Source organism: Schistocerca cancellata, chromosome 3 (genome assembly GCF_023864275.1).
Source record: "Schistocerca cancellata isolate TAMUIC-IGC-003103 chromosome 3, iqSchCanc2.1, whole genome shotgun sequence".
Classification (NCBI taxonomy): Eukaryota; Metazoa; Arthropoda; class Insecta; order Orthoptera; family Acrididae; genus Schistocerca; species Schistocerca cancellata.
In genome coordinates, this window is record NC_064628.1 from 956,898,592 (window position 1) to 956,914,432 (window position 15,841).

The 15,841-nt window shown below is 38.9% G+C and overlaps 1 protein-coding gene across 3 annotated transcripts in view; it reads left to right on the top strand.

Moving 5' to 3' along the window:
• Positions 1-15,841, top strand: part of LOC126176021 (activated Cdc42 kinase Ack) — a 497,712-nt gene that overhangs the window by 364,605 nt on the left and 117,266 nt on the right. For all 3 annotated transcript variants that reach the window (XM_049923148.1, XM_049923146.1, XM_049923147.1), the window contains exon 13: positions 7,284-7,623. In XM_049923148.1, coding sequence (XP_049779105.1) covers positions 7,284-7,623 — 340 coding nt within the window. The remainder of the gene's footprint in view (positions 1-7,283; positions 7,624-15,841) is intronic.

Sequence of the window (15,841 nt, forward strand, 5' to 3'; positions counted from 1 at the left end):
AATATACAGAAAAATGAGGATTGAACCTATAGTTTTCCTCACTGCTACCATAGCAACTTAACTTGCTGACTTAAGAATTTAATTTGTTTCTGTTTTTCTTCATCTACAGAACTGCACATATCATTTAAAATGTCCTGTATAAGAAGGCACTGGCTTTTTAATGAATTTTATTTTGCACTTACTAATTTTTTCACTTTGTCTAATACTGTAAACAAATCATTGTTATTTGAAAGTTTGTCTGATTTTTTGCTACTGCCTATCTTTGTTATTTCAGTGTTACTTCGATAAGCGGACGTCTTAATGATGTTGGGAGAGGTAGTGTTCAGTAGTGGTAAGACCATGGGCTTGAGGGATGTTGATATAGAGGAAAGTGGCATCAACAGTGATTAATAGGGATCCTGGAGGTTAAGAGGTGAGAATGGTGGAGAGTTCATGAAGGAAGTGGTTGGTATCTTTGACATGGGGGGCTAGGTTTTGGGCAGTTGGTTGGAGATATTGTTCAAAGAGGGATGAAATTCTGTCAGTGGGTGCACAATAACCAGCTATTGATGGTGTGTCCAGGATTGTTAGGTTAGGAATTTTAGGGAGTATGTGGAAGGTGGGTGTGCTGGTTTTCATAGGGGTAAGGAGAAAAATTAAACCTGGAGGAGGTTCTGGGTAGACCCAGGAAGACCCAGGTGCAAGTTCTGCCCAGTCCACCCACCAAGCACTTTCTATTCCAGTCCTGCTGAATGCTTATCTCTACCTCTTCAGATTCTGAACCACCTGTGAAAGCAGCCAGCTCTTCTGCAGTCATTGCTAAGCTCTTTACATTTATATGAATACCAACCAGCTGTCTACAAGGTTGAATAGCCATCACCAATCTATAGCCAAAAAAAATAAATAAATAAATAAATAAATAAAAATGTTGACCACCCTGAGGCACAGCATGTAGCTGAATGTAACATGCTCGATTTCAATGGATGCTTCACAACAAAGGCCATCTGGGTTCACCCTTCGACCACCAGCTTCTTTGAACTGCAAACCTACTGCCTCCACACCCAACAGTTCCCACCTCCTCTGTTTTATCAGCTCCTCCGAATTCACATCTCCCATCCTCATCGTGCTCCACTCTTTGCCAGCATTACTGATCTTTTCCCATCTCTGCTGTTCCCATTTTCTACATCTTCCGCCCCTTTCCCCACCCCACCCCACCCCATCTCCATCACAATCTCATGACACCACACTATGCAGCCTTGTCTCGCCTCACTCATCTAGCCCCGACATACTCTTGTCAGGCAGCACTGACTCCCCCCCACCTATACCCTGCTACCCCTCCCTTTTCCCCTCCCACTCCAGATTGATGCTTCTTCTCAACACAGCACCTTTGCATTTTGTTTGGCTGCAGCAACCCAAGAGAGTGAGTGGTCATATTATTCTTTTACACTCTTGTGTGCAACAAAGACTTCCTTCCTCAGTGACACATTACTTCACATGTGATTCCTTAAGACAGTATCGGATGAAAATATAGAAACAAGTGATTTTCAGTTCAGGTTCTAAGCAGTATTAATACCTAAGACTTAAGAATATTTTGTATTGTTTATTGATGTAGTGTCAAGCATTATTTCTAATTGTTTGTTCATAATTGCTTGTATTTTGTTTTACCCAAGTCCAGTGACAGTCCATTTGCAGAGAATAACACATTAATTTTCAATAAAATATTATTTACAATTAATGGTGTTATATCTCATTATAAAGATGCTGTTTTATCGTGTACACTCCCAGGGCTTCTTAATGAAACAATCTGCATGCTCGTACACTACGTCGTCTCCGGGACGTGGAAAGAAGTTAAAGACATACTTTTAATTTAGGTTCAATACAGTGAAAAAAGATTAATAATAAATTGTACTAATTCTGATTATAAATTAACAAAAAATATTAAACTTAAGTTACTCTTCAATATGGTAGGAGGAATTGTCAAACAGAAAATTCATACATTATGTACATGACATTTAATGTGCTCTTGTAGTTTGTTGAATACGAATACCCTTGCATCTGACTCCCAAATGTACTAGTATTAAGCTGTTTGAAGTCTCAATTATTGCTTCAGGTTCTAGTCTTATATTCATGCTTTTTGCAATTTTTTGTAAAAATAAATAAATATTTTTGATTAGAAAGGGGATAAATGAATGTATGTAGTGTGAAGTAGTTGTCAAAATATTTTGTTGTTTTTTTTGGTGAATCACTTGACATGGAAAACTAGTTTGAAGATTTTTTGTCAATGTAACTCTGTGACTAGTACGTGTAATTTTTCAAGTCAAACTAGTGTGTCAGTATTGAAGGTGCCAATATATGTGTGAATTCTTGAAGGCCGTAGATTTCAGAGTTTCTCTGTATCCCCATAGTTTTTGTGGTTCCTTCAGAATCCATGTGACTGGTTGTCGTCCAGTTGTGGGCGCATTGGTTACTGACTGGGGTAGTGTGTTCTTTACTCTCACAAACTGTGACAGTTTGTGATTGATTGTCCAATGGTTCCATCAGTTACTTAGAACTGGGGAGTGTGTCAGTTCCCAGAGCAGACAGGCAACAGCACCCATTGGGTGAAAAGAGATTGACTGAGATCCACACCCGGGCTCATTTGCTGATTTTGGTCTGCTCTAAGTACTTTATTCCTCTGGTACCTGTCATATCTGGTGGGCACTCCCTTGTCCACCATCTGAGGTGATTTATGAAAACTGTTGTCCATTTGAGAAGCTATCTGCAAGAGGTTCTAGAATGCACACCGCACCACCTATTATTGCTTTTACACACTTCTGTGCAATCAACACATTTTTCCCTTGACAATGTGTTACCCCTGAATATGTCGTAAGACAGTAGTGACTGTAAATAGAAAAAATAACTTGACTCTATTACGTTAGCATCTCCAAAACCTGACTTTCATCTATAAGGCAGAAGTTGCAGAACTCAAATGTGGAAAAGATCTCTAACTAGTCACTTCCATTTCAGATTATTAAAAGTATAAACACTGAAGAATTTATAATATTCTGTCCCATTTATTGATTTATCTTCGTGCATTATTTCTAATGAAGTGGTAGGGACCTGCATGTAATCTGCATCTATTTCTATGTTTGTTCTGCAGTCAACACTCGAGTGATTGTCAGAGGGTTCATAGACCACTTACAGAATATTTTTCTACTGTTCCACTCTCAAATAGCATTTGGGAAAAATGAACATGTAAATACTACTATGCCATCTGTGATTTATTTTAACGAGGTCATTTCTACCTATATAGGTGGGAGTCAACAAAGAGTTTTGACATTCATAAGAGAAAGTGGATAAGTTGTGGGTATTTATCTCTTTACTGGATCTTTATGTGCTTCTTCCCGTCCATTTATGTATGGAGCACAGGACAAAGGACTGCTTACATGCCCCTGTTTTGTGCAGTAATTAGCCTCGTGTTTTCTGTCTGGCCCCTATGGGAGCGATATATATGAAGCTGTAGTGGGCTCCCAGATTCCCCATTTAATACTGTTTCTGGAAACATTGTAAGGAGGCCTTCTTAGCATAGCTGGCATCCATCTTTGAGCATCCGGTATTTCAGATTTTTCAACTTCTGTGTGACAGTGTCCTTAACATCAAAGGTATATTTCACCATTTGTGCTGCCCGTTTTTTTCTCTTTACATTCAGTATCCCTGTTGGTCCTACCTGGCACAGTCCCATACACTCGAGCAATATTCTCAGACAGGATGCACAAATCTTTGGTGAAAAGTCTTGTTCATAGACTACTGTATTTAATAGCCGACGGCAATTCCCGATGACATGACATGCCTACAAAATAGTGCTGATCCCTCTGTAGTGTTCACTGCTCTGCTGGCAGTTGTCTGTCTGCTGAATCAGGGAATATTGCTTGGCTGCATTGTACCTCAAACCGGTCAGTTATTAGGAATAATTTTTATCTCGACCTGCCCATGTGATTTTACATTTAGCTTGTTGTGCAGTGGGATGATTCCTCGCTGTGCAGTACTTATGACACCACAATCACAATATATCACATTTTAACAGACTGCCTTTTGATTTTAGACATTAAGCAGGGACCTGCTACATATATATTTTAGATGATGGTGATGAAAACTGTTTAAAATTCTATCTCTTGTCCAGACTCCTGTTTAACACTTACAGCACGGTGCCCGTACGCCGTACGGGCGCGTCCGCCCTGACGTTGGCGATGGCGCCCGTAAACCGTATGGGCGAGCCTTTGCTTGGCTCCGTAAGCGCTTTTAGTGCGTCTCCAAAGCAGTTTCGTCAACTAAAGTGGAGGTATTTCATTCTTCTTCCGCAAGAGGCAAGCACTTACCAGCTATCTCATCCTGGGAGCAGCTTGAACACTGCAAAGACGTAGTTACCTGCAGTTCATTCACAGGTGTTTACGATCGTGAAAATATCGCCCAGCGAGTTGACGGAGACAGAGATCTTAGATATTCTTTATGGAGACGCAGGATCTGAAATTGACGATTCTGACAAAGAGGATTCGTACTCACCAAACAAAAGTACAAGTGATGATTCAGGTATATATATGTCTCATATTCATGAAGTGAAGAGTTCATTACCGCATTTTGTATTGTGAGTAATGTTCATTACTTCACTTGTATTTAGTACCTTTTAGTACCAATCTTAGCATTTTTTTTCTGTGCAGACTGTGGTACAGACCATCAGTCACTATCTGTGGTATCTGGTCGTATGTGCCTCACTGAGCACAAAGAGCAAGGTTGGTCAGAACTAGACGATCAGCCAGCACTGCCGGATTTCCAGGAAGTAGACGGCGTAGCATTGCATTCTTCAGATGCCACTGAGGAGCTTCGATATTTTAGATATTTCTATGATGATGACGTTATTCGGCTCATCAAAAGTGAAACGAATCTGTACGCTGGTAATGTTATTACAACAATGAAACGCAAAGGTAGCCTGAAAATAAACTCTGTTTGGCATAAGTGGTCTGCAGTAAAATTGCAAGAGATTGACTGATCTCTCAGTATTATTTTGCATATGTGCATCGTCAAATGACCGAAAATCAGTGATTATTGGTCAACAGACCCGTTTCCGCAGACTGGATTTGCGAGTAAATTGTTCAGTCGCGATAGATTTTGCGCTACATTGTCGATGTTACACTTGAATGACAATGCTATGTTCATTAGCAGAGGCGAAGAAAAGCCCTACCCACTTCACGAAGTGAGGCCTTTGTTTCATTTCTTTGTGAATAAAAGCAAAATTAGTTTTTCTCCAGGCATGAATCAGACAATAGATGAGGCAATGTGTCAATTTCGTGGTAGAACAAGCATCAGAGTATACATGAAAAACAAACCCAATAAATATGGAATAAAATTGTATGCTCTCTGCGATTCATCAACTGGTTATATGCTAAACTGTGATGTATATGCAGGTTCTGCAGGCAGTGCTGACAACAGTATCCAGGGCCTTGTAAAAAGGTTGTGTACACAGTACTTTGGCAAAGGACGTTGCATTTATATGGATAGGTACTACACCAGTCCATCTCTTTTGGACATGTTGTGGGAAAATAAAGCTCCTGGAGTGGGAACTGTAATGAAAAACAGGAAAGGCTTGCGACGAATATTCAGAACACTAAAACTAAAAAAAAAGATAGTTTTTCAAAGGAAACACCATCTCTTGGCAATGAAGTGGGAGTCAAAACGAGATGTTTTTTGTCTTTCCACAAAGCATAAGTCTACCAGCACTAGTATTCAAGTGAAGGTCGAAGGTGGAATAACAGAAATTGTAAAGCCAGACGTTATTATTGGTTACAATAAGAATAAAGCTGGGGTTGACAGGGCAGATCAGTTCTCCAGCTATTATCCGTTTGCCCGAAAAACTTGGAAGTGATAGTAAAAGCTGTTTTTCCACTTGTTTATCGTGTCAACAGTTTTATTTTATATAAAGAGAACACTAGGAAGAATGTATCCCTAGTAGACTTTATTCACAGAGTGGGGAACAAATTGGCTGAGAAGGGCGGAAATATTTTTCAGCAACAAGCCGCTTCTTCCTCACAAATTGAGAGGACATTTGCAAGGCACTTTCCAGAGAAGGTCCCACCCACCGCAAACAAGGTGAATAGTACTAGGTATTGCAAAGTATGTTCAGTCAGGGGGAAGAAAGAGACGGGTAAGCGCATGAGGAAGGAAAGTAGATGATGGCACAAGGACTGTGGCATTGGCGTTCGCGTCCCACAGTGTTTCCAGGATTTTCACACAAAGGCTAACTACATCTGAACTATTAAAATACTCCAGTTTACAGGTACCTGCAGTTAGACAGTCCACTGATATTTTGTTTTAAATTTAGATACAGTAATAATGGCATTACTCAAGAGAGAGATCATGTAAAACTTTTTTATCCGCGATATTTTTGTGTTTTCTTTTTCTAATTATAACGCCCATTTGTATTTTATATTGTAAAATAAACTCACATTTATGTAAAGCTCTTAAGTTTTCCTTTTAAATGATGCAAGAACCATATTCCTATCAATTTTCTGTTCTTTGCAATCTAATTTCAAACATCCATTAAATATGCCAGTTCACAGCCAAGTGCCGGGTGTAAAGAGGGCAGTGTTGAAAGTGTTAAGCTTTTGGGCCTCAGATTTTAATGTATAGTGGGAATCTGTCTCGTCCTTTTGTTTTAGATCAGTGAAAAGCCAAGTATGTTTTTTCCGCTGTACTGTTTTAGAGCATACTCTCTCAACTCTCTCTCTTGAATCAAAAGCTTTAGAAGCAACATAAAATATATATTTAGCTAGAATTTAAGAATAGCCACACAAGCATGTGTGTCTGTGTTTGTGTGTGCATATCTGACTTTGTTAAGAGAAATGTTAAATTTTCTTTGTAGAAGAAATGTAATTTTTTATCACTGTTAACCACACTTGGCTCATAAAATTTAAATACTAGTTCAAAAGACCTAGTTGTCATGCACCCTGACACCACCACCACTAGTCACACCCTCCAGATACTTGGAATGTAAGAATTGTGTTTTCATGTTTTATTGCAAGTGTGACATACTATCTGACTTAAAACTTCCTTAAGAGTGGACTCTGTACAGTACAAAAGAATGACTTTCAAAGAGTTCAGTGTCACTGCTTTTCTTCTCTCCAGTGTCTTTCACTGTGTTAGGTAATTCTGTGTACAACACCTGAGAACACTTGAGTGGCCAATTGTAGTTGTGTTCACTGTAATAAAAGTCTCCAGTAAATTGTTTTTTAATTATCCATGAATTTCTAGTTTGGATTGTTATTACTGTTCAGATTTGCTGCAGACTTGGAGAAGCACTTGGGCCAGAAAGAAGCGAGCGCCAACACGCACATGGAGGGGACGGCACCCAGACTGCGGCTGCGGCCCCCACCGCAACAGGTGGCTCGACGCCCTTCATCACGGAGTGCTGCTCTGCCTGCCGGCTGGTCTGCCACTGTGCGCAATGTGCTCTACTCAAAGACTGTCAATTTAGAATGGCAACAGCAGCAGCAGCAGCAGCAGCAGCAGCAGCAAGAACCTCAGCAAATACAGCAACACCATGTACAACAACAACAACAACAACAACAACAACAAGGCTGTCCAGACTTATTGCATTTTGGTGTATGTAAGCAGGTAGGGTGGTTGTTGATTTTTCCTTTTTTTTCATATAGACAATGCTGTCTATTTCTGTGTCAACTTTTTCCAACCACACTTGGAAAATTTCCTGCAAAGGGAACTAAAGAAGTAGAAGCATATTTGTATGTGATACATAGTGAAGTACGTAGCCCTCCACAGCCAGTTCCATTATATGTAAAATGCCATTTTGGCGTTAAGTGCTCCATTCTGTAAAACAAAATAAAAACAGTAAGACAGAGGCTCTCAATTCAACTGAGTTTCATTGGTCCTCTTTGGAGTGATAAAACTGCTGGTCACCATGAAGAGTACTGCTGTCAGTACTTTTTATGTTTGTTGGCTTTTGTTTTATTCATATTATCTAATTTTGCAGGTTCTCACAGTTTCATTAAGAAGGATTTTATGAGAAAGATATATACTCTGTGTGAATTCTTGGCAGAAATTAAATTCATTGTTCCATTTTGAAATATAATAGCTCTGATATGCAGACATTTACTGTGCAAAAATAACTTTCGTAGTTTTCTCCCATACACCATTTTCACATTCTGACTTTGCAGCACTTCAAACTTCTTTCTCCTTTTCTTCCTTCATTAAATTAGGTGTTGTTTCAAGATTCACAGGTGCAAGAGTGTCCTGTTTGGAAATCCATATTCCTGTAAAAACTAAAACTTATCTAATGGTGTTATGGTGTCATTCTCTGGAACCATGTTCAGTAATTCTTCTGAGATGGTAATATGTTTTAACTGTGAAAAGATAAATCATTAACAACACAGTATCTGAAACATTGCTTGATTTCTTCTGCCAAATAAAATGCAGTAATATTTCATGTAACAGTTACAATTTTTTTCTGTAAATTATTGCCTATTCTTTGACTCTTTATGTTGCACACCTAAACAGAAGAGACAAATTACCCGAAACTCAAATTTACTCAAACACATCAGATCTGTTGCAGACATTGAATCTATTTTTACAAATTCTTCTTCTGAAAATATGTAACATTTTGGCTACATGTGTATTACTTCCCCGTCTCCTGATCCAATACTATTTGTCCAAAAACAAATATATTTTTATAGTGAAAATAAAGTCTCTCTGTTTCCATTCAATTAATTTTTTTTTTATGACTGATTTTCCTGTTGATTTTTTGCACCTCTGACTTGTGCTCTTTCCATTCGAAGAACCCACCTTTGATCCAAAGATGGAAGTGACTGTAGCAATTCTAAAAACTGAACTCTCCCACAGAATGTAAAATTCTGAGATATGCACCTACTCTTCAGATTGCGTCACATATCATATACAGGTTTGGACATACTGTGAAGGAAGTAACATTAGGGTATGACCGCTTCGCTAAAATATTTCTGCCTTCACCATTATGCCTCATGTCTCCTCCTCCTCCTCCTCCTCCTCCTCCTCCTCCTCTCCTCCCCTCCTCCCCCCACGTCCCCCACTACAGGGTTAGGCCTAGGCCCTGTTTCAGTCTCACCACCTCATCTGTAGTCTTCCCATATTTCTCTTTCCCAGTGGTTTATAAAGCATTGCTAGCTTAGGATGTCTTTTTGGTGACACATGAAATAGATATTCTCACCATTTTTGTTTGTATTGTTGTTTGTATTGGATTGCCTTTAGGGTTATTGATTGCATCCATAATTCTTCCCATATTACTACATTTCTAATTTGGTCTTCCCTAGTGCAGATGTGGTGTCAGATAGCATCTTGCATGTGTTAGATTTCTAAATCCTATGAGTATATAATTTAAATATTGTTGTTTATGAATACCATAGCACAGCACATCCACCCCATAATGCAGATTATCATCATCCTAAGTCCTTTACAAGACACCTTAAGTAATGGTCATGCAGATAATGATTTAATCAACTTATTGACAGCAGTATGTAGTTCTGACCTATGTGAGGTTTCTTGAGTGTATCATACAGAGGAGCACAGGAGTAATGTCCAGAAACAATGTCATGAGACAGGGAAAACACCATATTTATGCAGTTCGATTGTACTGCAGTCTCTCAGTGTCATGTCACATTTACATTCATGGACGCAGAATCAAACAATATGGAATTTGTGTAGGAACATTTTAAATATTGTCACATATTTTATTTTTTGTTTGGTATCAAGCTGTTTGGAGAGAGGTAGTGGTGTTTGATAAATCAGTAAAGGAATTTTTATGAAGCACGTCAGGTGAGGAGTACTTGTAAAGTTTTGACTATCATCTCTAAAAATAATGTTACATAATTCATTTTTGTTTATTTACAGGTACTTATCTTTAAATGTGAATGTTTAAGGTTAGGCTCTACTGTGACAGCTATTGACATTGAAATGGAACAACAAATTTACTGTTACCGGTCACCACTTATTTGTCCCCATGACATGTTTCAAAGGTGTAAACCTCAATAATCAGTTGGATTATTTCCATTTGTTAGTGTGACGTGTGTGTTGTTACCTCTTTTTTTTAGGTGGGGGGGGGGGGGGGTGGGGGGGGCTTGTGCCATTGGGCATTGTCTCCAGTGGTCACAGGTTCCTTTCACTGTTGTAACACATAGCATGTATAGTGTCATATTTTCTAAACAGATGCCATCTTTGTTCGCAAAATATGACACTACGCATGTGATGTTATGACAGTGAAAGGAATCTGTATTTGGTCTGTTTTGTGCACTTGCTCTTGTCCATTCTCATTTTCTTTCGCATTTATTGACTGGTTATGTACTGGTAAACCCTTGATTCTTTAAAGAATTGAGATCCCATGTACAAAACAGCTTCAAACTTTGGTTACTTGGCAAATCAAATAATGAGTTAAATATTTGCCTTTAAGCATGTAAGCAAGAAAAAGTTTAGGAAAGGTTTGAATTGAAGTTTAAATTTTGTTTGAAGTAACTAAGAGCTCTCATTATGAAAGTAGATGAATATAAAGTGTGTACTTTGTGCTCCTTTTTAAGCAAAAGCTAGTTTTTCACATCTATACTCTGCAAACCACTGTGAGGTGCAATGCAGAGGGTGCATCCCATTGTAGTAGTTTTTAGGGTTTCTTCCTGTTCCATTCATGTACAACACCTGAGTAATTATTGTAATCTTATCTTCACGGTCCCTGTGTGAGCGATACGTAGGGGGTTGTAATATATCCCTAGAGTAATCATTTAAAGCTGGTTCTTGAAACTTTGTTAATAGACTTTCTCAGGATAGTTTACATCTACATTCAAGAGTCTTCCAGTTCAATTCCTTCAGTATCTCTCTTGACACTCGCCCATGAGTTAAACAAACCTGTGACCCTTTGTGCTGTCCTTCTGTGTATATGTTCAATATCCCTTGTTAGTCCTATCGTGTACAGGTCGCAAAACCTTGAGCAATATTCTAGGATTGTATTCCAACAGTGACTCATTGATATTGTAGTCATAGGATACTATGTTTTCTCATTTTGTGAGGTGCAAAATTTTACATTTCTGAGCATTTAGCGCAAGTTGCTAATCCCTGCACCATGTTGAAATCTTATCATCATCTGATTGAATATCTATGCAGCTGCTTTCAGATCATACTTCATTATGGATAACTGCATCACCTGCAAAAAGCCTGGATTTTACTATTAATATTGTCTGCAAGGTCATTAATATACATCATCAACAGAAAGGGTCCCAACAGCTGGGACACACCCGAAGTTACTTGTACATCTGACGGTGACTCTCCATCCCAGATAACATGGTATATCCTTGCTACAGGTGCAGTACTGCGTCAGATGCTTTTTTGGAAATCAATAAACATGAATTTACCTAATTGCCTTGATCCAAAGCTTTCATTATGTCATGTGAGAAAAGTGGAAGTTGGGTTTCACATGATAGATGTTTTTGAAAACCATGCTGGTGGGCATTGAGGAGGTCATTCTGTTAAAGCTACCTCATTATGTTTGAGCTCAGAACATATTCTTAGATTGTACAATAAATCGATGTAAAGGATGTTGGACAGTAGTTTTGGGGATCACTACTACTACCGTTCTGTGCCATTTTACAAAAACAGGGTATGGTTTTTGTTCAAGGGATCTGTGATAGCTTATAGTGAGAAGAGGGACTAACTCAACCACAAATTCAGTATAAAATCTGACAGGGCTACCATTATGGCCTGGAGCTTTGTTCAATTTTAATGATTTCAGCTGTTTCTCAACACCACTGACACTAATACTTATTTCATTCATCTTTTCAGTGGTACAAGTATGAAATTGGGGCAGTTCTCCTGGGATTTCCTTTGTAAAGGCACATTTGAAAATGGAGTTACGCATTTCGGCTGTTGATTTGCTACCTTCAATTTAAGTTGTCTCATTCGCTAGGAACTGGACACTTTGGTGCCACTTACAGCCTTAAAAGCTTATGATGTCACATATCTGGAACTGTTTGTCTTAAAATGATGTAATTTTGAGGGGATTTAGTGGTATAGGTGGATTCTTTCTGAAAAATGTGTTGCGAGTAATGTTAGTAGTAAAGAAGTAATAAACTAAATCAGTCCTGGTACTGAAATTTGATTGCATGAGCAGTGAAAATGTAGTAAGCAACAATCATCTTTCCTTTCATCATTTTGTGTGGGTGTCAGTGAGAGAAAGTTTTGTAAAGGTTTGAAATTATGTGTAATCTTCATTGGAAATCACTAAGTGCTCCCATTCTCAAATACTGGTTGAATGAAGTGTGTGTATTTTTGCGCCATCAGGTACTCTGCCTCAAGACAAGCACAAGTTAACTGTGCTAACCTTTTAACATAAGGTTGTTTTTCATAATGAGTAGATTATGATAACATTTTACAATTTCGGCGAGAATTATGCAAAATATTGAAAATAAAATTTTTATGGCCCCTATACTGAAACTGGTACTAGGTCCTGGGGTACCATTTTAGTAATATACATACTCGAAGTGTTTATTTTAAATTATCTGCACCCATATATGTTACTTTTGGTTTTTAACATTTTTCCATTGTTTGATTTACTTTTGGTTTTGTTTCTGTGAGTATTTCTGTATGATATTTGTCTCCTTTTGATCCATTCGAAAATAAGGCAGTAATCCAAAGAGAGATTCTCAGACTATGCTGTCATATCCTTTTCCTTTCTTTTCTCTCTCTCTCTCTCTCTCTCTCTCTCTCTCTCATTTAATTACAAATGTTATGACAGAGCCTATGTTTGTTGTGTTACAGAAACTTGTCATTGAATTCTTCATATTAAGAATTTGTTCTATGCGCAGTTGCACTTCCTGGAATCCACACTGATATTTGCCAAGTTGAAGAGAGCTAATTGTAGCAATTCCCAATTGAGGAGAGCTTTTGGTAGGATTTTGTAAATTGTAAATAACTGAAAGATTTGATGGGGGGGGGGGGGGGAGAATTTGGTGTGTGTGTGTGTGTGTGTGTGTGTGGTGTAAGTGCTAATTGTTTATTAATGTACCACAGTGCTGTAGGGAAAATACAAACAAACAATTTGATATGAAACACTTGTGTTCTATCGGGCTGGGAAACAACCTCAAGTTGGATTAGAAAAGCCACCTAATCTGTAGCACATGCATGATGCGTGACTGTTTAATGTCATTTCTTCCTCTTAGGCCAGCAGCTTCCAGTAACATTAGTAAGCTAACCTTTCCTGTGACAATAATGAAAGAAAGAGACATTTACAAACATTATGCAAAAACTGTATTTCCAGTTTGATTTAGACTTAATACTTACAAGCACAGTCATCTCTTAGTAAGAAAGCCAGAGAAACAAAAGATTTGAGTCTTAATTTTATGCTGTTAAAAGACACCAAATTGTGCAGTAATATGTAGCCCCCCCATGAACCATGGACCTTGCCGTTGGTGGGGAGGCTTGCGTGCCTCAGCAATACAGATGGCCATACCGTAGGTGCAACCACAATGGAGGGGTATCTGTTGAGAGGCCAGACAAATGTGTGGTTCCTGAAGAGGCGCCTTTTCAGTAGTTGCAGGGGCAACAGTCTGGATGATTGACTGATCTGGCCTTGTAACAATAACCAAAATGGCCTTGCTGTGCTGGTACTGCGAATGGCTGAAAGCAAGGGGAAACTACAGCTGTAATTTTTCCTGAGGGCATGCAGCTTTACTGTATGGTTAAATGATGATGGCGTCCTCTTGGGTAAAATATTCCGGAGGTAAAATTGTCCCCCATTCGGATCTCCAGGCGGGGACTACTCAAGAGGACGTTGTTATCAGGAGAAAGAAAACTGGCGTCCTACGGATTGGAGGGTGGAATGTCAGATCACTTAATCGGGCAGGTAGGTTAGAAAATTTAAAAAGGGAAATGGATAGGTTAAAGTTAGATATAGTGGGAATTAGTAAAGTTTGGTGGCAGGAGGAACAAGACTTTTGGTCAGGTGAATACAGGGTTATAAATACAAAAGCAAATAGGGGTAATGCAGGAGTAGGTTTAATAATGAATAAAAAAAAAATAGGAGTAAGCTACTAAAAACAGCATAGTGAACTCATTATTGTGGCCAAGATAGACACGAAGCCCACACCTACCACAGTAGTACAAGTTTATATGCCAACTAGCTCTGCAGATGATGAAGAAATTGATGAAATGTATGATGAGATAAAAGAAATTATTCAGATAGTGAAGGGAGATGAAAATTTAATAGTTATGGGTGACTGGAATTCGAGTGTAGGAAAAGGGAGAGAAGGAAACATAGTAGGTGAATATGAATTGGGGGTAAGAAATGAAAGAGGAAGCCGTCTGGTAGAATATTGCACAGAGCATAACTTAATCATAGCTAACACTTGGTTCAAGAATCATAAAAGGCGGTTGTATACATGGAAGAATCCCGGAGATACTCTGACTACAATGTGTTGGTTATGAACTGCAGATTAAAATTGAAGAAACTGCAAAAAGGTGGGAATTTAAGGAGATGGGACCTGGATAAACTTACTAAACCAGAGGTTGTACATCGGGGAAGATCAGTTTGGATTCCGTAGAAACATTGGAACACGTGAGGCAATACTGACTTTACGACTTATCTTATCTTACTAAACCAGAGGTTGTACAGAGTGTCAGGGAGAGCATAAGGGAACAATGGACAGCAGTGGGGCAAAGAAGTACAGCAGAAGAAGAATGGGTAGTTCTGAGGGATGAAGTAGTGAAGGCAGCAGAGGATCAAGTAGGTAAAAGATGAGGGCTAGTAGAAATCCTTGGGTAACAGAAGAAATATTGAATTTAATTGATGTAAGGAGAAAATATAAAAATGCAGTAAATGAAGCAGTCAGAAAGGAATAAAAACGTCTCAAAAATGAGATCGACAGGAAGTGCAAAACGGCTAAGCAGGGATGGCTAGAGGACAAATGTAAGGATGTAGAGGCTTATCTCACTAGGGGTGAGATAGATACTGCCTACAGGAACATTAAAGAGACCTTTGCAGAAAAGAGAACCACTTGTATGAATATCAAGAGCTCAGATGGAAACCCAGTTTTAACCAAAGAAGGGAAAGCAGAAAGATGGAGGGAGTATATAGAGGGTCTATACAAGGGCGATGTACTTGAGGACAATATTATAGAGATGGAAGAGAATGTAGATGAAGATGAAATGGGAGATACGATACTGTGTGAAGAGTTTGACAGAGCAGTGAAAGACCTGAGCCGAAACAAGGCCCCGGGAGTAGACAACATTCCATTAGAACTACTGATGGCCTTGGGAGAGCCAGTCCTGACAAAACTCTACCATCTGGTGAGGAAGATGTATGAGACAGGCGAAGTACCCTCAGACTTCAAGAAAAATATAATAATTCCAATCCCAAAGAAAGCAGGTGTTGACAGCTGGGAAAATTACCGAACTACCAGTTTAATAAGTCACAGCTGCAAAATACTAACACGAATTCTTTACGGCCGAATGGAAAAACTGGTAGAAGCTGACATCGGGGAAGATCAGTTTGGATTCCGTAGAAATATTGGAACACGTGAGGCAATACTGACTTTACGACTTACCTTAGAAGAAAGATTAAGGAAAGACAAACCTACATTTCTAGCATTTGTAGACTTAGAGAAAGCATTTGACAATGTTGACTGGAATACTCTCTTTCAAATTCTAAAGATGGCCGGGGTAAAATACAGGGAGCGAAAGGCTATTTACAATTTGTACAGAAACCAGATGGCAGTTATAAGAGTCGAGGAGCATGAAAGGGAAGCAGTGGTTGGGAAGGGAGTGAGACAGGATTGTAGCCTCTCTCCAGTGTTATTCAATGTGTGTATTG